At 43.9% G+C, this 27554-nt stretch overlaps 1 protein-coding gene across 1 annotated transcript in view; it reads left to right on the top strand.

The window, feature by feature from the left end:
• The window catches only part of SAMD12 (sterile alpha motif domain containing 12), a 326394-nt gene that overhangs the window by 33020 nt on the left and 265820 nt on the right, over nt 1-27554 (top strand). Inside the window, exon 2 of the mRNA XM_034422216.3 lies at nt 1247-1422. Coding sequence (XP_034278107.1) covers nt 1247-1422 — 176 coding nt within the window. The remainder of the gene's footprint in view (nt 1-1246; nt 1423-27554) is intronic.

The raw sequence follows: 27554 nt of genomic DNA, 5'->3' as shown, positions 1-27554 counted from the left end.
TGCCCAAACCCATAGCGAACAAAATTGAAACCCACTACTGGATCACATGACCCTGTAATTATGTGCCAGTTGCCAAACATCCAAATTTTGATCAAAGGGATGCTGCAAATGTGAAAAATGGTCATATGTCACTTTTTTCAGTGTCGTGTAACTTTGAAAGGTCACTAACCAAAGGTTATAAGTTGAGGACTACCTTTATATTCTTGCATGAAAGATAATAACAGTTGCACGAACAGTACTAGTATTAATACCCTCTTTTGGCTAAGGCAGAGGTGGGCAAATATGGCCCCTTTATGACATGTGGACTTCAACTCCCAGAATTCCCATCTCAGGAATTCTGGGAGTTGAAGTCCACAGGTTGTAAAAGGGCCACAGTTGCCCACCTCTGGGCTAAGGGGAACAGCAGGTACAAAAAATGGAGGGGGGGGGTGGCAGCAGCATTCCTTTTGGGGTCCCCAGAGTCATCCATAATAGATAGCCCCCCCCAATTTAGATCACCTCTTTGTCTTTTGTTTGTGCTTAGCTCACCCATTTCACTTTTTAAATTGCTAGAACCATTCAAAATGGACTTTGTAGGAATATGCATCTTGTCAGGCTACATCAACTCCAGGACATCCTTGATCAACTTTGTGCAACCATAGGGTACAATCATTCGGCCCCACAAAATTGCAAACTCAGATAGCTCCTGGCAGAGGTGGGCTTCAAAAATTTTTAGCAAAGGGTTCTCTGCTTGGTTGCTGGGTGAGTGTGGCCATGGTGGGCGTGGCCTAGTTGGCCTCCTGCACCATGGCGGGGAGGCGTTTTTGCCATCGCCGGACTCTGGAGGCTTTCCTTGAGCCTCCGGGAGGGCGAAAACAGCCTCCCCAGGCTCCAGAGGCCCTCCACAGGCCCATTTCCAGCATTCCCGAACTTCCGGTAGGCCCTCCCTCCGCGTGTTCTGTGCACTTACCTCACATCCAAAACGGACTGTCTGAGGACTCCTGGGAGGGGAGGGGTGGGTGGGGCGGGGCCAGCCAGGAGTGGGATTTGGGGGTTCTCCGAACTGCACAGAATCTTAGCTAGAGGTTCTCCCGAACCCCTGCAGCCCACCCCTGGCTCCTGGTTGATATCACTACCCACACATCACAGTGCCATTCCTTTGTGAGGAATGCTGGAGATGTGCAGGATAGAACATGGCACAACAACTAAAAAAAACAGCCTTTCCTTCTCTTCTATCTTCTAAACTTGCTCTAATTCCTTTTCTCAGCTATCCACTGCAGCCTCAGTCCAAATGGTATCGATCTCTCTGTGTGTACTGAAGGAATTAGCCTGCAACTTGAAGGTGAGCGAGTGGAACCAACCTCACTTAAGAAAGAAACCTCTAAGTTGCCTGAGTTGAAAGAAACTCTCCAAAGACAGTCCCTGGAATCAGAAGCATCTAAGGTGGGTAATACCATACCATGCTTCTTTCTTTCTTCTCTGCCTTCTTCCCCAATATTTGTAAGCTGTGACAAACTCTGGTCTGTATGCAAGATGGGGGAAAAAAAATACCCCAAACAAGGTAGAAACTCACAGTATGTAATCAAAATAATGGATGCTCACCCACGGTCACCCCAAATCAGAGGTATGCTTGACCTGAATGGTTTTCAAAGCACTGCAAAATGCATGGAGGATTAGCGCTAAAAGAAAAAGCATGTTCTAGAACCGTGATGGCGAACCTATGGCACGCGTGCCACAGGTGGCACGCAGAGCCATATCTGTAGGCACACGAGCATTGCCCTAGCTCAGCTCCAGTGCGCATTCATGCGCCGGCCAGCTGATTTTCGGGCCTTCCGGTCCCACCAGAAGTTGGGAAACTGGCTGTTTCCTGCCTCCGGAGGGCCTCGGGAGGGGGAGGCCCTTTTTGCCCTCCCCAGGCTCCTAGAAAGGCCCCACAGCATGGGGAGGGTGAAAAACGGGGCTTCCGGTCCCCGGAGGGCCTCCAGGGGGTGGGGAAGGCCGTTTTTGCTCTCCCCAGGCTCCAAGAAAGCCTCTGGAGCCTGGGGAGGGCAAAAAATGGCCCTACCTGTCCCACTGTGCCATCACGGGGGAGTATGGGGGGGTGGGGCACATTGAATTATGGGTGTGGGCACACACACATGCGACCCCCTCATGCTCCCCCCCACTTTTGGCACGCGATGGCAAAAAGGTTAGCCATCACTGTTCTAGAATATGGGTGCTACTCCCAAAAACATCTACCACCCAGCTGATAGCTTCAAGCAGGCTCTCTCTGCTGAGTTGAAGGATCTTCAAGCAGGCTCTCTCTGGATCAGAGGTGGGGAACGTTGGCCCCTTTATGACTTGCGGACTTCAACTCCCAGAATTCTTGAGCCAGCATGGCTCAGGTCATAAAAGTCATAAAAGGGACATTGTTCCCCATCCCTGTTCTAGATGATTGGATTGGACAATCAGAATCACATTTATGCGTGCATAAGTGCACCAACGTGCCTACCGCCCCTTTCCTACTGTCCCCATTTATTCATATCCATTTCATGTATTCATAATCATGTTTATACTTATATCTGTTATCTTATACATGCTTGACAAAATAAATTATATTAAATTTAAAAAAATGCAATTTTGCCAAGCAGTTCCTGAGACATCTCAGTACCATCTCATACCCAAAAGAGGTTTATAGCTAATAACTAATATTAGATCTGTTCAGTTGCAAGATGACCATAGGTCAATGCAGTGAGCGTGCTTTAAATCCCAAAAGGTTCAATCCTCATTTTCTCCAGCCAGAAATAGCAAAAAGATGGGAGCCTAGGAGGGGAAGAAATATTAAACAATATTTTTTTTCCTCTGGCTGAATCAGAATTAATTTATTTTTTAAAAAATTCTATGTATAAACCGAATCATTGGTTCTGCTCAAGCATAGAAGATTTGAAATCGGAAACTTCCTGCGTCTGTTTTGTAGAATATAATCTTCCTTTTACTTTTTATGCATTGTATAGTTTAAAAATTATTAACATTCTATTTTTAAATAGCTTAGAAAAGCGAGAATTTGCCGTCCGTGGGTGAGACGTCGGAGATGGCTCGGGAGTTCATGGCTTCCATGACAGCTATGGACCTGACCCAGTTAATTCATGGCCCTACCCACACAGGGGGAAACACGCTGGATCTGGTTTTTGTCTCTGGACAGTGGTCGAGGGATCTTGAGATAGGGGATATTGTTACTGAACCCTTGTCATGGTCAGATCACTCTCTCCTTCGTCTCGACTTTCGAACTGCTGCACCCCGCCGCAAGGAGGCGGAGCCGGTAAGATGGTTCCGCCCCAGGCGCCTGATGGAACCTGACAGATTCCAGACGGAGCTTGGGCCATTTCCTGAGGTTCTGGCACACGCCTTGACTGGAGACCTGGTGGCCCCTGGTGGCCGCCTGGGATAGGGCAGCTGCTGGAGCTCTGGATCGGGTCGTGCCTTTGCGGCCTCTGACCCGGCGCCGATCTCAATTGGCTCCTTGGTTTACCGAGGAGCTGAGGGAGTTGAAGCGCCAGAAAAGACGCCTAGAGAGTAGTTGGAGGGCCAGTCTTTCTGAATCTGACCGGACACTAGTAAGATCCCACATTAGGAATTACTTAGTGGCGATAAAAGCAGCGAAATGTAGCTATTTTGCTGTTCTTATTGCGTCATCAGATAATCGCCCGGCTGCCCTCTTTAGGGTGACCCGCTCCCTGCTCCATCAGGAAGCGCGGGAGGACCCCTTGGAGGGTAGAGCCGAGGATTTTGTTCAGTATCTGTATGACAAAATCATTCAGATTCGGGAAGATTTGGACTCCGACTGGGTAGTCTCAGGGGGAGAGACAGGGGCAGGTCTTGAGAATGTTATCTGGGATGAGTTTGATCCTGTGACCCCTGAAGACGTGGACAGGATTCTGGGTAGACTGAATGGGACCACTTGTTTATTGGACCCGTGTCCTTCCTGGTTAGTACTGGCTTCCCGGGAAGTGACACGAGGCTGGCTCCAGGGGATTATAAACGCTTCGCTGGGTGAGGGTGACTTTCCCGCCGCCTTGAAAGAGGCGGTGGTGAGGCCTCTCCTCAAGAAGCCTTCCCTGGACCCGGCAATGTTGGTAAATTATCGTCTGGTCTCCAACCTTCGCTTCGTGGCGAAGGTTGTTGAGAGTGTGGTCGTGCAACAGCTCCCCCAGCACCTGGATGAAACGACGTATCTGGATCCGTTCCAGTCGGGCTTCAGGCCCGGGTACAGCACGGAAACGGCATTGGTCGCATTGGTTGATGATCTCTGGAGGGCTCGGGACAGGGGGTGCTCCTCTGTCCTGGTCCTGTTAGATCTCTCAACGGCTTTTGATACCATCGACCATGGTATCATGCTGCACCGGTTGGAAGAGTTAGGGGTGGGAGGCACTGTGTTGCGGTGGTTCTCCTCCTTTCTCTCTGACCGGTTGCAGTCTGTGTTGGCAGGGGGACAGAGGTCGACCCCGAGGCCCCTCATATGTGGGGTGCCGCAAGGGTCGGTCCTCTCGCCTCTCCTGTTCAACATTTATGTGAAGCCGCTGGGCGAGATTATCCATGGTTTCGGGGTGGAGTACCATCAGTACGCTGACGTCACCCAGCTGTACATCTCCACCCCGGATCACCCCAACGATGCCCTTGAAGTGATGTCCCAGTGCCTGGAGGCCGTACGGATCTGGATGGGGAGGAACAGGCTCAGGCTCAACCCATCCAAGACCGAGTGGCTGTGGTTTCCGATGTCCCAATATAGTCAGTTGACGCCATCACTGACTATTGGGGGCGAATCATTGGCCCCCACGGAGAGGGCTCGCAACTTGGGTGTCCTCCTGGATTCACGGCTGTCTTTAGAAGAGCACTTGACAGCCGTGACCGGGAGGATTTTTCATCAGGTTCGCCTGATTCACCAGTTGTGTCCCTTTCTGGATCGGGAATCGTTACGCACGGTCACTCATGCCCTTGTCATCTCTCGCCTGGACTATTGCAACGCTCTCTACATGGGGCTCCCCTTGAGGAGCACCCGGAGGCTCCAACTGGCGCAGAGTGCGGCCGCGCGGGTGGTAATGGGAGCGACATGGTGTTCCCATGTAACACCCCTCCTGCGCGAACTGCACTGGCTCCCGGTGGTCTTCCGGGTGTGCTTCAAGGTTTTGGTTACCACCTTTAAAGCGCTCCATGGCTTAGGACCTGGGTACTTGCGGGACCTCCTACTACCACCAATAGCCTCCCACCGGCCGGTACGCTCCCATAGAGAGGGGCTCCTCCGGGTGCCGTCAGCCAAACAATGCCGACTGGCGGCCCCCAGGGGGAGAGCCTTCTCTGTGGGGGCACCTACTATCTGGAACGAGCTCCCCCCAGAGATACGGAGGATCCCGGATCTGCGCACCTTCCGCCGTGCTTTAAAGACCTTACTATTTCACCAGGCGAGCCTGGCCTAATTTTCTCCCTCTTTTATAAAAGATTTTTAATTTTCAAATATCTTTTAGTATTTTATACATTCAATTTTAAATTGGTTTTAAAAGTTTGGGGTTTTAAATTTGTCGGGGCCAAAATTATTTAATTTGATTTTATTCTATTTTTAAATTTTGTATGTATGTGTTTTATTGTTTGGCTGTGCACTGCCCTGAGTCCTTCGGGAGTAGGGCGGTATAGAAATCAAATCAAATCAAATAAATAAATAAATTTAAATAGAGAAAGAAAGAAAAAACATCCTATTAATGTTTTTATAATCACAAATTAGGATGGCAGTATTACAAATATATTCTTTCTTAGCTTTTTCATCTAAAGGTGGATATAACATATCCATATAACATATAAAGGAAGAACCACTTCAACTCACATTAATATACTAAACAAATTAATTGTCAGGCATGTAAGACCCAGTCCACATGTGACGCTTCAATTAACCTGATTTATTGCTAAAAGCTTATGCACAAGAATTTTCTCAACTAGCAGTCTGTACCTGCTAAGTTAGACACAGCCGGGTTAATGACACTAAGAAGGGTTGGACTTAGTTCTTTTATGGCTATGTAAGGATTTTAGGCTGATTCCCCTTTTCACTCTGCCCCCAGGTTTTGCCATCTCTTCCCCCAAAATTATATAGCTGCCCATTTACCAAAGGGAACTCGGGGCAGTGATATCTTGGAAACTGGCTGCCAAATGAAGCAGTTGGGTTGGCACATGATACTGTCTCGTGTCTTATTTAATTAGTTGACTGAACAGACTGCAATTGTCTATGTTTGCACAAAACACCAAGCCATAAATTCCTCATACTTCAATCCCTTAGAATCAAGGAATGGAGCCATAGATGCTATTCATCATCTGTTATGTCTGGGTTAAAATCTTCCATCTGAATTGAGATGGGCAGTGTAGAGAAAAAAAATAGTTCTTCAGGCTAGATTTTGGCATCAATTTTTCCATTTAGCCCCGACCACTAGGACAAATCAGCCCAATGGGGCCATGGCAGGGAGGATGTGGAGGGTTAAATGGGATTAAAATCACCCATTTCAATTTTTAATTCCCTCCATCCTATTTCACCCTTAACAAGTAACTCAGCAAACAAAAGATGATTTTGGTTCTATTCCTTTTCATAAAAGCTTTGTCAAACCCTGAAGCCTGGGGTTTGCCATACTGGGAGAGGGAAGGAGCCCCTGCACTGGTGATGGGGGTTTTAGAGATCCGGAAGTTGCAGCGGCATGCCAATGAATGCCAAGGACCAGCTGGTCGGCGGAGAGTGAGCTGCAGATCAGCTGTGCAGTGGGGAGGTGGGGCAGTGCGAGGCAAGTGGCCTGCCAGGCCTCGGAGCTCCAGAGAGAGACCCATCCAGTTAGCTTCCATGCGAATGGCATCTTAATACTGGTTTAGGTCTGGAACTTGGACCCTTGAGATGCTCTGGGGCTGCAGAAAATTGGTAAAAGGTAAAGGTTCCCCCGCACATGCGTACTAGTCGTTTCTGGCTCTAGGGGGTGGTGCTCATCTCTGTTTCTAAGCCAAAGAGCCAGCGCTGTCCGAAGATGTCTCCATGGTCATGTGGCTGGCATGACTGAATGCTGAAGGCGCACAGAGCGCTGTTACCTTCCCATCAAAGGTGGTTCCTATTTTTCTACTTGCATTTTTTACGTGCTTTCGAACTGCTAGGTTGGCTGAAGCTGGGACAAGTAACGGGAGCTCACTCCGTTATGTGGCGCTAAGGATTCAATTCGAACCGCTGAACTGCCAACCTTTTGATTGACAAGCTCAGCATCTTAGCCACTGAGCCACCACATCCCTTAGAAAATTGGTAGTAGCCTGTAAATTCTGTATCTCATCTGTGAAGGAGCGGTTATGCAGTGCTCCAGATTCAAAGGCAAAAATCGGCTTGGGAGCAGACAGAGTTGCTCATTTAATGCTTGTTGGCAACTCCTTAAACAAAATTTTACTCTCCCTGGGTCCCTGTTGTGGCTGCAGATCTCAGATGAATGACCTCAAGACAAGGCATAGCTGCTCTGAGGGGCTACTGGCAGATGTTAAGGTCTATCACTATGTGCTCCAAAACACCTTTTTTCTTTGAATCTGGAGGATGGACCAGCACAATGATAAACCAATGCTTAAAAAAAATCCCCCCACAGCATCTGGGGTCAGGCAGCCTATTAAGCCCAGGTTGAATTATTCAGATGTTAGCTTAGCACACCAAGTGAATGCAACTGTGGTGGCTGGGCAAATGATTTAAGCCTACTGTCTTTGTTGCTGGCAATGACTGCAGCTGCTGTGAGCATCATTCCTTACCCTCCATTCTGCTGGAAGCTCAAAGCTTGATATTCAGAAAATGTATCGTCATGAAAAGCCAGCCTTCTAGAAGAGAATACTTTCTTTTTAAAAAATTATTTAAGAGTGACTACCATATAATGCCAAGGGGTCTTACAGTAGCCCTTTTTGTGGATTGCCAATTGCAAAAGATATCAGATGTTGGCTGTCAATTGTCTACTTCAAGGGTCTCCCAACGTGGCAACTTTAAGACTTGTGGACTTCAACTCCCAGAATTCCTTAGGGAGTCATGCTGGCTGAGGAATTATGGGAGTCGAAGTCCACAGATCTTAAAAGTGTCAAATTTGGAGATCCCTTGGTGTACTTCAAAGGTCCTTTCCCTCAAATAGAGGTAGTCCTCAACTTACTACCACGATTGAGCCCAAAATTTAGTGAGGCAGTGAATTTTTCCCCATTTTATGACCTGTCCTGTCTTAGTTGTTAAGTGAATCACTGCAGTTGATAAATTAGTCACCCGGCGGTTAAAGTGAATTTGGCTTCCCCATTGACTTGGCTTGTCAGAAGGTCGCAAAAAGGATCACAGCAGCGGCAGTGGTAGGTTTCTACCAGTTCGCCCATTTCCGGCAAACTGGTAGCGACAGCGGCGGGAGGCTCCACCCTCCTGCATGGACGTCATCATGGACCTCTGTGCGTGCAGAGAAGGTTCTGTGCATGCACAGAAGCGCTGTGCGCTCTCGCAGTTCCGAACCGGTAGTGAAGGTAAGTGAAACCCACTACTGAGCTGCGGTCATAAGTATGAACCAATTGCGAAGCATCTGAATTTTGACCATGTGGATGCTGGAAAGGTCGCAAGTGTGAAAAATGGTCATAAATCCCTTTTTTGCAGTGCCGTTGTAACTTTGAACGATCACTAAAACGAACTATTGTGAGTCGAGGGCTACCTGTATGTGATTTCTGCTTCGGTTTCCCTTTCTTATGAATTTACTTTCTTTAAGAGAGGCAGAGTGTGTCTCCTTTACATACAGGCCTTATTGTGAGAAAAGGCAGTACAGAGTGATGAATGTACTTGCATGCTTCAGTCCAGTAATTAAATCTCTTTAAGGGTTTAGTACTGCTATTCATTACACCTGAGCAACAGTTAGAAGATTGTCATTGGGGAGAAAACCATGCCAAAAGATTATTATTCTCTGCTTTTCCTCTTGTAATTGGCTTGACATCGAGCACAGATGGTTTTTTTTTTTTTACTTAAGAGTCGTAAACATGTTTTACACTGATTTGCTGACACCTCAGTTGATTCCTTTGCTAATATCAAGTGTCATTTAACAAACGCTGTCTACATTTATCAACGTGGTTCTCGTCATTCTCCATCTCCTTCCATATGGACAAGAACAGGGGCAGGACTTATAAAGGATCTTGTCCAGTGGTGGAATTCAATTTTTTTTTACTACCGGTTCTGTGGGCATGGCAGGGGAAGGATACTGCAAAATCTACATTCCCACCCCACTCCAGGGGAAGGATACTGCAAAATCCCCATTCTCTCCCAACTCCTGGGGAAGGATATTACAAAATCTCCATTCCCACCCCATTCTGAGGCCAGCCAGAGGTGGTATTTGCCGGTTTTCCGAACTACTCAAATTTCTGCTAATGGTTCTCCGAACTACTCAAAATTTCCGCTAACGTTCTCCTGTCAGAACCTGCTGAATTTCACCCCTGATCTTGTCTTTTTTTCCCATGGAATCCAAGATGTATGGATATTGTCTTGTAAGTTTTGTGAGAAAACTAATGTAATAATATTGATTGATTGATTGATTGATTCGATTTATATGTCGCCCTTCTCCGGAGACTCAGGGCGGCTTACAATGCGTTAAGCAATAGCCTTCATACTTTTGTATATACCTGCTCAGTAGGGCTTTCGGCCCCCCCAAGCGGTGTTCTTTTTAATACAAAGTCAGCTTATTGCCCCCACAATCCGGGTCCTCATTTTACCTACCTCAGAAGGATGCAAGGCTGAGTCAACCTTGAGCCTGGTGAGATTTGAACTCGCAGTAATTGCAGGCAGCTGGCAGCTAAGTGCTACTTAACAGCACTTTAGTCCGCTGCACCACCAAGGCTCTTGTTTGTGCTTCCTGTTTCCTTCGTGGAAATGAAATGCTTACCCATTCAGAAGTTCTGTGGAGGAGTGGAGAAAGGTATTCAAGAAAGTAGACAGTATCATTTACAATTGCAATCAATGATTCCCATTTTCTATTCACTGTAGTTTTTTGTTCTTATTTGTTCAGTGTTTGGATTAAGGAAACACATGGTTATAGTCACACTGTAAATGGAAAAAATCGCATCTGGTTAGATTTATCCTGTATTGGCCTGATGTTATCTAAATGTCACATTTAGAAAACAGCTATACTTTAAAGATGCATCTGATAAGCATCCGATTATTCTATGTATCAATTTCTTTTTATCTGTTGCAAATGTGCCATCGTGTTTAGGGCTATATTTCATTTCTCAAATTGTATCATCAGCTCATCTTTTAGATACGTGTACAAGATATTTATCTTATCAGGAAATGCTTTAATAATTTGGTTGCTTCCAAGAAAGAATGAAAAGAATCCGTACCAAGAACTTTTATATGGGTTTGTACATATCTTTATTTCTTACAGCTCGATGGGGCACAATATTATATATGTTAATTCAGGTATGAAAATTCTGTACAAAAATTGAATTCCAAACCCCAAAGGATTTGTGCTCATTGTAGAGTAAATGTTGGCATAACTGAGTTTCTTTTATATTGACTGTTAAAGATAAAATTAAATTTCTTCTATAAAAAGTAATTGCTGTATTGTTATTCTACCTTAGCCATAGGCAAACTAATCTCAAAGTGGAAAAAAACCTTGCTTTAAAAAAAAATGGAGTAAGTAATGTGATCTCTTTATTGACAGGTTGTCCTACTGTATTTCTAGAAGAATCAAGAAGCTCCTTGGTATTTTGGGTGTTCTTTAATATTTTTCCACTATATAATTAATGTATAAGAAATGATAACCAATAAATAAAATAAAATGATAATTGCAGCCTTCTCCACCAGGAGCCAACCTGCATGACACAATTTCACCTTCTTTGCTTTTCAAATGTTGTTCCAGTTTGCACCATTTTTAAAAACATAAATCCACTAGCCAAATTAAATACTTAAAACTGAGATGTGTTAAATGTAGTCTTAAAATGTCACTACAGCGAGGGAGCCCCCCCCACATCCTAACATGTGGTAATGAATTTTAATTTACTTTGCTTTATTGAAAAGCATTATAGATTGCCATTAAGAATATAGTTCCCTTGAGGTGGTTTAGAGATTAAAAAAAAAAAAAAAAGCCCAATCCTATAGTAAAACTAATAAATGCTCATAAGAAATAATGAGACTATTAAAAGGAAAAACTACAATAATTGCGGATATGAAACCTGTTGAAAGTCTTGAGAGCTATCGAAGTGGTGGTCTAACAAATTAGCTGGGAGCTAATTCTAGAAAATTCTAGAAAAGAGGAATCATAGTAGAAAGGACCCTTTCTTGTCCTTTGCAGCCTTAAATTTGAGAAAGGTCTTCGTTATTGATTTGTCAATAAATAATTTTATTCATTTTATGTCAGAAGACACAATTTCATGCAGACAAATCCAAGATCTAGGAACCAGAACTACATGTAATCCTCAATTTATGCCCAGAGCTGAGCCCAAAATTTCTGTTGCTAACTAATACAGTTGTTATGTGAATTTTGCTCCATTTTGTGATCTTTCTTGCCCCAGTGGTTAAATGAATCACTGCAGTTGTTAATTTAGTAACACGGTTGTTAGGGGAATCTGGCTTCCCCGTTAACTTTGCTTGTCAGAAAATCGCAAAAGGTGATTCATGTGTCCCCGAGATATTGTAATTGTCATAAATATATGGCAGTCGCCAAGCATCTGAATTTTAATCATGTGATCATGGGGTATGCTATAAGGGTCCTAAGTTTGAATAACAGTCATAAGTCACTTTTTTTAGTGTCGTCATAACTTTGATTGGTCATTGAATGAATGGTTGTAAGTGGAGGACTCACACAAGTTGAGAGGTAATAGAATAGAATAGAATAGAACAGAACAGAACAGAACAGAACAGAACAGAACAGAATTCTTTATTGGCCAGGTGTGATTGGACACACAAGGAATTTGTCTCTGGTGCATAAGATCTCAGTGTACATACAAGAACCATTACATCCAGAAAGCCCATCTGAAGTTTTGTTATGAGAAGTCTAATTCCCAAGCAATTCTTTAATAGCAATAATTATTTATTTTTTATTTATTAATTAATTTTTTATGCTTCCCGGCTCTTCTATAAATTGACTCTGGGCAGGTAACACAGAGAATCCTTAACTTACGACTGTAATTGGGACCAGAATTTCCTTTGCTAAGCAAGTTGGTAAGTGAGGAGTGTCCAATTTTACTACCTTTTTGCCATAGAAGTTGCGTGAATGACTGCGGTTGTTAAGTGAATCATAGGGTCATCAACCAAACCCAGCTTCCCCATTGATTTTGCTTGTCAGAAGCCAGCAAGGAAGATCCCAAATAATAATTACCCTACCCTGGGATCTTGCGATTATTTAAGTACATGCTGATTACTAGGTGCCCAAATTTTGATCACTTGACTTTGAGGATGTTGTCTTGGTTATAAATGTAAGGACTAGTCATAAGTCAGTTTTTTCAATGCTGTTGTAACTTCAAATGATTTCTAAATGAATGGTTGTAAGTCAAGGACTACCTGTATTTTCCATCCTCCTCCTCCTCCTCCTCCTCCTCCTCCTCCTCCTCCTCCTCCTCCAAGTACTACTACTACTACGTTTTACTTCCTTGATCTTTCTGCATGCACAAGGACTGAGGATCTTTCCAGGTAGGCCTTCTGAACCATCTGACTCAACCTACTATCTTGCTTCTGCAAATGCTTATCTGATTGCTACAGAACTGCAGTCTTACGATCCAATAGGTCTGGTCCTTTCCAAGCCTCAATTGAAGATATCTGTGACCTTGCTGATTCCCGGACTGTGAGGTCAGAATCTGTCAAGCACTTTTTTTCCAGTTCAGAGTAGAATTCATCAGATAGGCCCATAACATTATTTCCATAACTTTTGGAAATAACAAAACAGTAAATTAACTCATTGTAGCAGGCTTAGCTACAATTAGGGACGGGGTAGCTCAGTGGCTAAGATGCTGAGCTTGTCAATTGGAAGGTCGGCAGTTCAGCAGTTCGAATCCCTAGTGCCGTGTAACGGGGTGAGCTCCCGTTACTTGTCCCAGCTTCTGCCAACCTAGCAATTCGAAAGCACGTAAAAAATGCAAGTAGAAAAATAGGGACCACTTTGGTGGGGAGGTAACAGCGTTCCGTGCGCCTTTGGCATTTAGTCATGTCGGCCACATGACCACAGAGATGTCTTTGTGCAGCCCTGGCTCCTTGGCTTAGAAACAGAGATGAGCACCGCCCCCTAGAGTCAGGAACAACTAGCACATATGTGTGAGGGGAACCTTTACCTTTACCTTTAACAGGTACGATGTGAACTGACTGCTGGGTCTACCAACATCACTGGGGATTGAGTGTTTTGACACTGTCTCTAAATTCAGCCTAATGTAGTCCACTATAGGAGTCCAGCCTGTATGTCAATAGTATATCTACAACCAAAGCAAAAAGGGGCTTTATTGAGCTGCAGGTAATGTAACTGTCTGTGTTGATAAAAACACCCCACAGTAATTCTGCTGTCACTTGAGCTTCCTCAGTTAAGAGCCTTGGTAGTACAAGGGTTTAAGGCACCCTGTTATTAAGCTGCTTAAGACCAGCTGCCTGCAATTACTGCAGGGTTCGAATCTCGCCAAGGCTCAAGGTTGACTCAGCCTTCCATCCTTTCTAAGGTAGGTGAAATGAGGACCCAGTTTGTGGGGGCAATAAGCTGACTTTGTATAAATATACAAAAGGATGAAGGCTATTGCTGAGCACATTGTAAGCCGCCCTGAGTCTTCGGAGAAGGGCGGCATATAAATCAAATTAAAAAAAAAAAAAAGTGCAGGGTTCAAAAGGACTCCCAAATTGCTCCCCTGAAAAAGCATTGAGAGAATAATCAAAAGTACTAGCAAAAATGGTGTTGTGTTCTTTCTTTCAAAGCAGACCACTAAGTTTCTGGGACTAAGAACTAAAGTTTGATTTAGACTTTGAATCACTTTGTACATCAGGGGACGTATACGTCTGTTGTTCAGAGATGGTTGCATAGCCAATGGTGGGATTCAGCAGGTTTGCATCAGTTCGAGTGAACCTATTATTAAATTACCCACCCCCCGCTATCAAAGTGGATCCTGGATGCTGTGCTGCAATGGAGAAATGGGCAATGGAGCAGCCGGCGCGAGGGAAGAATTCTGCTTTCCTTCTTTCTTCTCCCTGCTTCCCCTCCTTCCCTTGTGTAGGCCGCTCTGTTTACCGTTTCTCCATTGCAGCGCAGCATTCAGGATCCACTTTGATAGTGGTGGGGAGAGTTAATTTAGCAACTGGTTCACCCAGAGTCAGGTTGGACTTCACAGGAGGCTCGTCCCACATGTGGGGCAGAGCTGGAGGACGGGGATAGGCCACACCTCCCACGACAGCCAACCTGACCCTGGCCGAACCGGTTGTTAAATTATTTGAATCCCCCACTGTGCATAGCTGTTGCACTTATACTTCTCCAAATGTTAAAGTTCTGATTAGGAGATGCTTAAACAACAAAGCAAAGAAAATGTAGAAGACATCAACCAATCAGCAGGTAGGACGTTCATCTCCCCACAACATGTAATTGAGATTTGGGAGCTGTGAGCATTGGGCCCGTCTGCAACCATCTGCAACCTATACCCATCAACCCTTTCACAGCGTATGGATGTGTCAACGCCTACACAACAGTTGCAGACAAGTCTAAATCAAGCTTAAGTCAAAAATAATTCTAGAAACTAAACATGATAGTGGCATTGTGCACGGAAAGTGAAATGGACAAAATATATGTGTCACTTTTCATGAGATGGGTTGCCATATAAATTTGATTAATAAGTAAAATAAACAAAATAAATATGTGGGTTGTACAAAGAAAGATGAGCATGCAATAGATTTATTGGCGATAGCTTGCTATTAATTTCTGAGATGGATTATACTGTAACATGGTTTCATTTTTCAGTGCTTTTGCTATGTGTAATTTGCTTGGGCATCAATTAATTGATACTTTGAATAACTAATTGTGTGTAATTAAAAAAAAACTAATGAAGTGTTCCTATCATTTATGAAATGGAAGAGAAAATAGATGAAAAGTAAATGAAAGGAAAACATTTTTGAGACCACGTTTTCATATTGAAGTGTTTCCAATATTAATTGCATCACAAAAGTACTGAAGTACATCTTTTTTGTTTTTGTCGTTGTTACAAAAAGCTATCAGCAGGTTTTGTAACAATTTTGCAGAGGATATTTCTAGTATTTAGTGATAAAATTGCATAATTGTTGGATGTAGTGGAAATGGTTTTGGGTTCCACATCGCAGGAGAAAAATACATCTTCCTCCCCCAGTCCTTACTACTTTCTATAGAGGGATGATCGAGAGCATCCTGTCCTATGGCATTACAATCTGGTTTGGAAGCATTACTGCTTCGGATAGGAAGGCGATGCAGAGAGTGATGAGGAGGGCAGAAAAGATCATTGGTAGTTCACTTCCTTCTATCCAGGACATGGCACATAAGTGATGCTTGAGCAGGGTCCGTGGGATTGTCTGGGATGCTACACATCCTCTTCACAACCTGTTTTCCTTGTTACCTTCTGGGAGGCTTCATAGTACGTGAAGCAGAACATCCAGATTCAGTCACAGTTTTGTTCTATACAGTATCAACCTTGTGAACTCTCAATTTTCCTCTTTCTGCTATGTATTTAAAATGGACAGTGATTAGTGTGTGTGTGTGTGTGTGTGTGTGTGTGTGTATGTATGTATGTACCCATGTTTCCTTGAAAATAAGACCTTGTCTTATATTTATTTTGCCACCAAAAAAGCCACCATGTCTTATTTTTTTGGGGAGATGTTGTCCACTGACTCATCTCACTTGTGCACATCACCTCCCGGCCTCCTTTTGCTGTCAGAGGCCTTCAGGAACTATTTTTGCAGCCGGTGTGGCCGGCAAGGCTTTCGTGAATGCCTCTGCAGCTGATAACAGAACTCCAGATCAATCCAGAGATCTGTTATCGACTGCAGAGGCCTTCAGGAAAGCCTTGCTGGCTACAGAAGAAATGGGCCGGCAAGGCAGGTGTTGGGGCGTGCGAGGCTTGGCTGCAACTGTCCGAAGGTAAGTAGTAGGGCAGCTCCACACCAGTGGTTGGTTGCCGCTGCTTCAGACCAGTTCTATAGAACCGATAGTAAAACCGGCGGGAGGCTCCGTCCACCAACGCCGACATCATCAGAAGTGCATACACGCGGCCCCGTTGTGAACCGGTAGTAAAGGTAAGTAGAACCCACCCCTGCTCCACACCCCATCTCCACCCTAGCTTAATTTTTACCCATGCACCCTGGAGTGGGCGGGGTCTTAATTAGGGCTTATTTTGGGGGTAGGCTTTATATTAGGCGCATGTGTAAAAATCGAGCTAAGATTTACTTTCTGAGTAGGTCATATTTCCAAGGAAACACAGTATACAGCATGCATATATGCGTGTTATGTATGCTTTTGGGTAGACATATACTTTCTTTTGAGAGCAGGCAACAGAATTTCATTTTTAATGTGTGCCAGGGTGCTCACAGTAAAAAAATGACAATAAAGATTATCTTACCTATCTTATCTTATAGTGTGGAATGACCCTTATATACTGATGAAAAGAAATTGCATGTTTATATTAAATAAATAACATATATCAAGGAATTTAACTAATGCTTAAAACCAATTAGGCATTTAATGCATCACAGCAAGCGGTGCAAATAACATTCACAAGATGGTCCAATCTGTGTTTAGAATAATAGATTCATTAATCTGTGTAATTATTTCTCATAAATTGTGCATTGTGAAATTGATTAGTGGTTACAAGAGCTTACTAAATTTTAGGAGTGGGAAAGACACATCTGACATTTCTCAGTCCTTGAAAGTGCTGAATTTTTTTCCAGTTAGATGTTGTAGCATGAGAGAAAGTTCTCTCTATCAGCCTCAAAATTAAAAATGAGCTTGCCTGTAAGTTTCCGTGTGTTCTTTTTCTTTTGGGTGGTTGCCCAGTTTTTGCAATTATTGTTTGTTTTAGTTTTTCGAGCAAACATAGAAATATTAAGAAAAGGAAAGATAAATTTTACTTTGCTGTAATTTAACTATTTATTAACAGATTGTCCTCGACTTGTAACCATTAATTTGGTGACCATTCAAAGCAGTGGTGAAATTATTTTTTTTCCTACCGGTTCTGTGGGCGTGGCTTGGTGGCGTGGTATGGCTTGGTGGGCGTGGCTTTGTGGGCGTGGCAGGGGAAGGATACTGCAAAATCCCCATTCCCTCCCTACTCCAGGGGAAGGATACTACAAAATCCCCATTCCCACCCCACTCCTGGGGGAAGGATATTGCAAAATCTCCATTCCCACCCCACTCTGGGGCCAGCCAGAGGTGGTATTTGCTGGTTCTTCAAATTACTCAAAATTTCCGCTACCAGTTCTCCAGAACCTGTCAGAACCTGCTGAATTTCACCCCGATTCAAAGTTACCATAGCACTGAAAAAAAGTGATTTATGATTATTTTTCATTTATTTTACAACCATTGCAGCATCCCCATGGTCATGTGATCAAAATTCAGTTGCTTGGCAACTGGTTCATATTTATGATGGTTGCAGTGTCCTGCAGTCATGTGATCCTCTTTTGCAACCTCTGACAAGCAAAGTCAATGGGGAAGCCAGATTCCCTTAACAACTGTGTTACTCACATAACAACTGCAGTGATTCACCTAGCCACTGTAACGTATGGCAAGAAAGGTTGTAAAATGGGGCCAACGTTGCTTAACAAGTGTCTTGCTTAGCAGCAGAAATTTCGGGTTCAATTGTGGCCATAAATCGAGGATTGCCTGTATTTATTTGGGGAAATGTATATGGCCCTGAAATGCAAACCGTTGTGACTTTGGAAGGCCTGGAGACACTAAAACACAAAACAAACAGCAACATTAATCTGGAGCCCAATGTCAGGTTCCGAAATAAAAGACTCCAAACCTTGATGATGATGGTTAGAAGATGCTTTATCGGTACATCCATAAATAATGAAAGGAAATATTGTTGGAGCTATTGCTCCGTGCTCCCCACCACCTTATAAAGTCTTGTGCCTAAGCAGCCCATTAAAGCAGCCCCATCCTTCTAACCGCGCTCCTAATCCATGGCCTACCGCCCATACACTGGTCACACCATTTCTACCTACTTCCTACTGCGTACAGGGAATGTCAGCAAGCCACAATCACCCCCAATCAGCCCCAGTTCTGCCAGGATTTTCACCTCCCAGTTCAGGCCAATACTTTCAGGGCTGCTAGGCTTACTTACTTCCCTCCGGGAGCCTCCCATCGCTCGGAGATGTTTGCAATTCAACAGCAGAGAAGGCTGCCGGCTGCCTTGTGACGTCATCCTTCCCTTCAGGAATGAGAGTAGGCTGTAGCAGTGGCTGGCGGCCTCCTGGAGGCAGTAGGATCAAGGTTAGCTCGGTGGGCTGTGGCAGCGCCAGCCGCACCGGGGCTGACACCCAAATTTATACCTCTCCAGTTGTATAATAATCCTTTATATGCCATTTATGGAGTTTCTGGAATTAGTTTTGCTGCATTTTTATTAGCTTGAATGGGAGGAAAAAGAATTCTCATAGAGAGCTTTTGATTTCTGGTGATTAGGCAGACATATCTATTTTATATATCTATTTTATTTATTTATCAAGGCACCTTCCTCCTCCTCTTTTTGCTCACAACAACAAACCTGAAGGATAGATTGGCCTGTGAGAGAATGACTGGCACAATGTCACCCAGCTGACTTTCATGACTAAGGCAGAGCTAGAACTCACGGTCTCCTGTTTTTTAGCCTTAACCACTAGACCAAACTGGCTCTATACCAGAGGTGAGTTTCAGCAGGTTCTGACCAGTTCTGGAGAACAGGTAGCGGAAATTTTGAGTAATTCGGAGAACCGGTAAATACCACCTCTGACTGGCCCCGTCCCATCTATTCTCTGCCTCCCGAGTCCCAGCTGATCAGGAGGAAATGGGGATTTTGCAGTAACCTTCCCCTGCCATGCCCACCAAGCCACGCCCACCAAACCATGCCACGCCCACCAAGCCACACCCACAGAACCGGTAGTAAAAAAATTGAATCCCACCACTGCTCTAAATTGATTTCTTCACAACAGCATGGAATTCTTTTGGCATTGTTTTCTTCTGGGAAATTTTTCAACTTCTTTGTCATAAGCACAGCGAGAATACTTGGCAGCATCCCATCCAAGTCTTCACCTGGTCTGTTTCTGCTTAGCTTTCTAAACTATCAGCCAAGGTCAGCGAGGCACTGCTATCTCTCCTGACTACTTTGCCTAATATTGGCACTGCATTTTTCCTATTCTGTGCTGAGGCTGACTGCACTTTAAACTAATTTAAGGAAATTCTGTCTGGAATTAGCAAGCTGCCAGGTCTTCAGGCTGCATGGCTGGCTATTCTGCCTATCGCCATTGAATAGTTCCCTGCAGCTGTGCCCTCCCAACTTTCTGAGTCGGAAAGGAAGTGCCAATCATTTTCCTTTCTATAGTCAGACCTTACTGAATATATAAAATGCTACAGTGGATGAAGTTTTGGGATTTGTGGTCTCAATGCACCTGGAAGATATCAGATTGTGGAATGAATCATGTCCTCCAACTTTTGAGCTTCACACATTACATTAGGCTCAGCTTTCTTTAAGTTTATATTTTTTAATAAGCCACAAAGATTGGACTCACACTGTATGCTAATCTAGAACACACAAACAAATAAACAACCCCACACCTCCCCATAATATACCTTAAAGTCATGTTTGACCCAGGGGTGGGCTTCAAAAATTTTAGCAAGGGGTTCTCTGCCCGGTTTCTGGGTGGGTGTGGCCATGGTAGGCGTGGCCTAGTCGGCCTCCTGCACCATGGTAGGGTGGTGCGTTTGTCCTCCCTGGGCTCCAGAGGCTTTTCCTCAAGCCTCCGGGAGAGCAAAAACGGCCTCCCCAGGCTCTGGAGGCCCTCTGGAGGCTGTTCCTGTTTTCCCAATCTTCCGGGAGGCCTGTTTTTCGCCCTTCCCAAGCCTCTGCACGCACCCTGCACTTACCTGTATCCAAAATGGGCTGCGTGGGGACTCCTGGGAGAGGCGGGGTGGGGCCAGCCAGGAGTGGGATTTGGGGGTTAGGTTTAGGTTTAGGTTTATTTGATTTGTATACCGCCCTACTCCCGAAGGACTCAGGGCGGTGAACAGCCAACAATAAAATACATAAATACACAAAATTTAAAAACCCGATAAAATCAAATTAAATTATTTGGCCCAGACAAATTAAAATGCCCCAATAATTTAAAAACAGATTAAAATTTACGTATTTAAAAAGGGAAGAGATCAGGCCAAGCCCGCTTGATGGAATAAAAAGGTTTTCACAGCACGGCGGAAGGAGCGCAGATCCGGGATCCTCCGTATCTCCGGGGGGAGCTCATTCCAGATGGTAGGTGCCCCCACAGAGAAGGCTCTCCCCCTAGGGGCCGCCAGTCGACACTGTTTGGCTGACGGCACCCGGAGGAGTCCCTCTCTATGAGAGCGTACTGGCCGGTGGGAGGCTATTGGTGGTAGTAGGCGGTCCCGTAAATAACCAGGCCCTAAGCCATGGAGCGCTTTAAAGGTGGTAACCAAAACCCGGGGTTCCCGAACTGCACAGAATCTTAGCTAGAGGTTCTCCCGAACCCCTGCGAACCCCCAGCAGCCCACCCCTGGTTTGACCCCTAGTTTTGGTTTGCCTACTATAACTTCTAATCACAAACAAGAAACATAGTTTCTGAAGCTGCATGAAGATAGGAAGATAATTTTAATTAAAATGAGATTTTTGGGAGGTTGGACATATTGTAATTTTGGCAATCGGTCTGCAAGTCGATAAAATATGTACAGTTCTGGTTAAGTATTCCTGTGGATTCTCTTATTCAAAGTGTTTGTCAAGAGATACCAAAGGCTTCCAGATATTTTGTGGCCTCTGAAAAGCCTGATTTAAAGAAACCCAAAACTTCCATCTGTATCGCTGCAAGAAAAAGGTTTGTCAAAATGTACGATTGGAAAGCCGACTTATGCTACCCGACAAACAGATATCTCATCCTTGGTATAATGCTTGAATGCTGACAAATATTAAGACAATGCCTTCGCGATTTGCATCTATTATACATGACAATTTGGTGATTGACATTTTGATAATGTGCAGCACAAGTGGCCACTTTAGGAGGCAAAAGGACTTGCAGATTAATATTCCATTTCCCAAGCTTGAAAAGAATGATAACTTATTTTCGCAGCACACATTTATACTGAGCGCAAAGTATATTTACGTTGCTGTTCCAGAATACGAGACGTCACTTGAAATATTTCCTTTATCTCTAAATTACAGACGTATTGCATTAATTCTCTCTTCCACTCACATGTCAGAACATCCTTTTGTTTTGTCACATTCCAGTTTTTTCCGCTAAGCTATTGTTGAACTGATCAGTTTATTATTGCTGATGTCAGAAATGATTGGATGGGATACATTTTCACTGAATATTAATGACTGGGGTTGCTTTTTTGCTTTCAGAAATCTACATAGAAGTGCATAAAGGGATTTTGATAGTTTTTTTTTAAAAAAAAAATGAAATGAGATGGAGTTTTTATATTGAGAGGGACTTTTTACATTTACGTGGTCCTTGACTTATGACCAAATTGACCATGACCGAGCCCCAAATTTTTGTTGTTAAGGGAGGCATTTGTTAAATGAGTTTTGTCCCATTTTACGACCTTTCTTGTCACAGTTGTTAAGTGAATCACTGCCGTTGATAAATTAGTAACCCAGTTGTTAAGTGAATCTGGCTTCCCCGTTGACTTTGTTTGTCAGAAGGTCGCAAAAGGGGATAAATATGAACCAGTTGCCAAGCATCTGAATTTTGATCATGTGATCATGGAGATGCTGCAAAGGTCGTAACTGTGAAAAACGGTCATAAGTCACTTTTTTCAGTGCCATTGTAACTTTAAACAGTCACTAAATGAACTGTTGTAAATTGAGGACTACCTCATTGTTTTAAGGGTGTGGGAGGATGTTATAGGAAAGACACTTTGGGGTTGCCTAAGAAATTCAGGCTGAAAATCTTACATTTGATGAAGCACAGATAGTCCTTGAGTTACAGCCGCAATTGGGACCAGAATTTCTGTTGCTAAGCAAGATAGTTGTTAAGAAACCATGGGGGCGCAGTGGTTAGAGTGTAGTACTGCAGGCTACTTCTGCTGCCTGCTGGCTGCCTGCAATTTGGCAGTTTGAATCTCACCAGGCTCAAGGTTGACTCAGCCGTCCATCCTTCCAAGGTGGGTAAAATGAGGACCCAGATTGCTGGGGGCAATATGCTGACTCTGTAAACCGCTTAGAGAGCTGTAATGCACTGTAAATAAGTCTAAGTATATAGGCTTATAGGTATATAAGTCTAAGTGCTATCGCTATTGCTAAGCGAGTTGTGCCCATTTTTACAGCCTTTTGGCTACAATTGTTAAGTGACCCATGCAGTTCTTAAGCGGATCTTGCTTCCTATTGACTTTGCTGGCTGGGAAGATTGCAAATGGCGATCACATGACCTCGGGATGCTGCAACCATTGTAAAATCATGCCAGTTGCCAGGTGCCCAAATTTTGATCACGTGACCAAGGGGATGCTAAGACAGTTTTAAGGATAAGGAGTGGTTGTAAGTCACTATTTTTCAATGCCATTATAACTTTGAATGGTTGTTAAATGAATCATTGTAAGTCAAGGACTATTTATATGAACTAGATCGGGGGTCAGCAACCTGTGGCTCTGGAGCCACATGTGGCTGTTTCACCCCTCTGCTGCGGCTCCCTGTCACTCAAAATAAGCATCACTACCGCCAATATGTGACACCTGCCGGCACGTGATTTATTGAGCTTTTCAACCCCCAGTAGGCCAACCATGGATAAATCCAAGAAAACAAAAGTTTCAGAAGAAAACAGAACATTTAATTCAGCTACGTATGCTAGTTTTGTGGCTGCTCAAGAAATAGTCAGGCATGGGAACGGTTTTGTGGCTCCCGTTTTTTTCTTTTTGGTGGGAAATGGGTCCAAATGGCTCTTTGAGTTTTGAGTGTTGAGTGTTGCAGACCCCTGAACTAGATCAAGGGTACACAACCCAGTAGTGGGCCATGAAGGATTTCCAACTGAGCCATGGAAATGGCCACCGAGCGTGCACACACACATCGTCACTTGCACAAGCAGCGGGTACTGAGTAGGTACGAGTGTGCTCTATTTAAGTGAGTTAGTAGGTGTATGTGTACTTGCTGGACATTCATGCAGAACCATCCCCTCCCTCCGCAAAGCTAGAAACATTCAGGAACTCTGAACTAGATTGCGGAAATACTATACTTGAATATGTTTGTTAGCCTTAAAGTTCCACAACTTCTTCAGATATTGATGACACTAAGCAAGCATCACATTTCAGTGCTGGCGAGCAAATTGCCAGAAGATGAAGAGACACAAAATAATCAGAAACAGGCTAGGTTCATATCTCTATACATCACGGTGAGTAATACGAGGAAGAGAAATAATTTGATTTTGCTTCCTGGATTGTCTATTTGGTTTGAAAGCTGTAGTTTATGAGTTGCATGACTGAAAGCGAAGAACAAGCAAGACCAGGTGGGGAATGCACCCCACATCGAAATCCCATCACAGTCATGCAATCCAGATTGGAGGGGGGTCTGTAAATGTTTCACTGTGACAAATTGGATTCTGTGGAAATCATAAATTTACTAGGTTAAAATTTTCTCCCGTTCTAATTTGGACTTGTTTGGAAGCTGGTTTGTTTTTCATCCTGTCTATTTCATAATGGCAATATTCTGTATTGAATTCTTGTATGTGCACTGTTATGAATTTCCTTGGAAAGAATAACCAAGCAACGACACTATAATAAAATATAGCAACTTTCTACTTAATTTTGTTATGGCTAGCAAGATGATCATGTTCCTAACTGTTGTGACCTAGGCTCACTTAGTCATTACAGGACACAATTAGTCTCAAACAAAACTGTTTTATTATAACAGCTGAGAATTACTTCATTCCCAGCTTAGTCCAAATTAATTCCAAAATAAGTCCTTCAGAAAAAGTCCTTCAGGCTTAGCACAAACCTTTATCTTCTTTGGCACCCTGCCAAAGGCTTTTCTTGGCAAAGCCCAACGAAGTTCAGAAACAAGAGACGCCGACTGGAAAACAAATTTAGCAACGTTGCTTTCCTACATAGAGCCCAAGAGCCTTTGCTGCTCTTTTAAGCCTTATGGGAGAGGCCAGTCATCTCCTGGCCTTACTCCTGAGTCATCCCTTTTGCTTTAACTGTTTGTGTCTTCTGGCAGCTCTGTGCACGTGCGTACTAGGAACAGGCTTCTACAGTTCCTCTGCCTCTCTGCTGTCCGACTCTGGAGGCCCCAGAGTCCGCACATCACTCCCAGATGGCCCTGGCCCCATCTCTGACGCAGAGCCCTCGTCCGGGCCTTCCCCAGATTCCAGGACTGGCCCATGGTCCTCCACAGCCTCCTCACTGTCCAACTCCGCTGCTAGCTTCGCGAGCTGCTGGCAGACCACGACACAAACTAGAAATATGCTTGTGATGTAAGAATAAAGTTAATTTCAACCTAATTATTGTGTAGTGGGCTTCAGTAGGCAAGAAGCAGACCAGCATAGCTACAACATTTATTGACTCAAAACTGGAACTGAGGAACAGCAGACAAATGCCTGTAATTTATACTCTAGGCCCCCAGGGCCTTAACCAATCATAGTACTTGAAGAAGCCCACCCAAATATGAATGTGCTAAGTTTTCCTTCAAAACAGTTGGAGTTAACAGTTAGGGTCATCTAAAGGTTAATTTCACTTTAGCAGAGCTTAACATAACTATGTATATTCAATACATAACACTAATTACTCTTCCTTTGAGAGGTGATAAATTTAGCCTGGACTATGTTCATTTTACTGTAGTTAAAATTACTTTTAAGTTAATCCATTTGGAATAAGATGGAGTCAATGGGACTCAGGTTAACGCATCCCCAGATTGTATTGGCAACCACGTATTAAATTTTGTATTAATTTTGTAGCAAGTGGCACATGATTTGAAAGTAGTGTATATTCATATCAGTTCTTTGTTTTGGTGAAATTGCTTTTGGGTCAAGCTGTGTATTATCTGCCTGCCTGCCTACCTGCCTGCCTATCTTTGAATGAGATTGATTCCTAGCAATTGCCTAGACAGGTCTGTGATGGCACAGTGGTTAGAATGCAATATTGCAGGCTGACTGTTCACTGCCAGGAGTTTGATCCTTGACTCAGTCTTCCATCATTCCAAGGTCAGTAAAATGAGGACCCAGATTGTTGGGGGCAATATACTGATTCTATAAACTGCTTAGAGAGGGCTGTTAAGCATTATAAAGCAGTATATAAGTCTACGTTCTATTGCTATTGCAGCCTGCTTGACAAAATGTTTGGAAGTAGTTTGCCATTGCCTGCTTCCTAGGGCTGAGAAAGAACGACTGGCCCAAGGTCATCCAACTGGCTTTGTGCTTAAGGTGGGAATAGAATGCATAGTCTCCCCATTTCTACCCTAATGCCTTAATCTGTACATCAGACTGGATATTTTTATATCCAAAATAGGGACATTTTACAAAAAATGTGCAAAAATTAGATAACTTACCTAGATCAGTGGCTGGTTTCAAATTTTTTTACTACCGGTTCTGTGGGTGTGGGTTGGTGGGCGTGGCATGGTTTGGTGGGCATGGCTTGATGGGTGTGGCAGGGGAAGGATACTGTAAAATCTCCATTCCCTCCCCAATCCAGGGGAAGGTTATTGCAAAATCCCCGTTTCCTCCTTATCATCTGGGACTCGGGAGGCAGAGAATAGATGGGGGCAGGGCCAGTCAAAGGTGGTTTTTACTGGTTCTCCGAACTATTCAAAATTTCCTCTACCAGTTCTCCAGAACTGGTCAGAACCTGCTGAATACCATCTCTGACCTAGATACAACTTAATCACAATTGGAGTAAAATCTTTGAATTATACTTAAAAGACTTTGAGTCATTTGCTGATTCTCTACAACTGCAGAAAACAGTGGGCACTGAATCCAACATTCAATAAAATTCAGCCTCTACGTATGTCCTGATTTTCATCCTTAAATTCAAATTTAATGGACATCCAGCTTTAGCAGACCCCTTTTTTCTTCCTAATCGGTTTGAAAAAGCGAGGTTTTACTCTAATGCATTTTTTTCACCTTTTGTATGGTTTGGATATTAATCACTGCTCCATTGTCTGTGTTAGACTGTACATGATTTTTTTTATGGTTTGTCAAGGAAGCAGCTGCCAACTCTAGACTCCAGGATGAAAGAGAGGGCTGCTTTTCTGACTCCCGCAACTCTTGCATTTCTGCAATTGATCTGTAGGATTGAGTCTGGAGTAATCCAATTAAGTGAGCAAAGAATTACATGACATACATTGCCATCTATTATTTGCTTATCTCAAAAGGAGTTGGAGGACTCGCCGTGATCAACAAAAGCAAGAGGAAAGTGGTGGATTAATTTCCTTTAGCTCTAACTGTCAATATACTGAAGTAGAAAATCAAATCTCATGTCCTTCAGAATCCAGCATACCAATTCTCGCTTCTTACCTTTCCTTTAACAACTTAATCACGAGAGGAGCAAAATCATTGTCTCGGACTCAAAAGAGTGACTTTAGCAATTTGCTCTAAATGGGCTGGGGCTGTTTTCTGCAGTTCTGTGCAACTGCAGAGAACAATGAAGGCTGAATTCAGCATTCAGAAAAATTCAGCTTCCCCATTTGTCTTGATTTTCACCTTGAGAGCAACCAGGGCTCTGATAAAGACAAGGAAGAGCCACCAGTCGAAATACCGGTTCAGCATCTAGTTCTGCAACTGATTCAGGCTAAGACGAAGACATGAATCCAGGTCTAGACTACATGTTACTGTTGTGGCCCGCCAGTTGCCAGCAGAGCTGGCGGCAGACTCAGGCAATGAGGAGGTTGGGGAGGAAGTTGGGCCAGTGCTGGAATCTTGGAAAGGCTCTGATGAATGCTCTGCGTCGGATGCAGAAACAGCCAGGGCTGTCCAACATTTCCCAGCCACTGGAGAGGCAGCTGCCTTTGGAGGCTGATATGTGTGAGGAGGAAGAACAGCTGGGGCCTGTTCCAGCTGCACGTCTGCACAGAGCAGTTATAAGAAGTGAGCAACGGAGGACAAGGAGTCGACTCAGGAAGCAAAGCACATGTGGATGCTGAATGGCCCCTCCCTGGCTGGGAATAAATAGAAGGAAAGGGGAGTGGTTGTCATAGGAGACAACAGTTCATATTTCTGAAGATTTTGCTCATTGTGTTTCATGCCACGGAGATTGCTTGCCAGAACTTAATTTGCAGCCTTTCGGCTGGGAACTCATGGCCTTGCAATTATCGCAAGGAACTGATAAGGTCTATTACTTCAGTTAACTCCTTGAAGGACTCTTGCCTGGACTTTTCAGTGGGTGAATGCAATTCATTCACAAGAGGTAAATAAGGAGATTTTTTTTGTGACAAGGAATCTGTTTCTT

The sequence above is a fragment of the Pantherophis guttatus genome, chromosome 3 (assembly GCF_059756535.1).
Source record: "Pantherophis guttatus breed Tessera chromosome 3, ASM5975653v1, whole genome shotgun sequence".
Classification (NCBI taxonomy): domain Eukaryota; kingdom Metazoa; phylum Chordata; class Lepidosauria; order Squamata; family Colubridae; genus Pantherophis; species Pantherophis guttatus.
The sequence above is the reverse complement of the archived record's forward strand: the minus strand, read 5'-3'. Positions and strand labels throughout refer to the sequence as shown.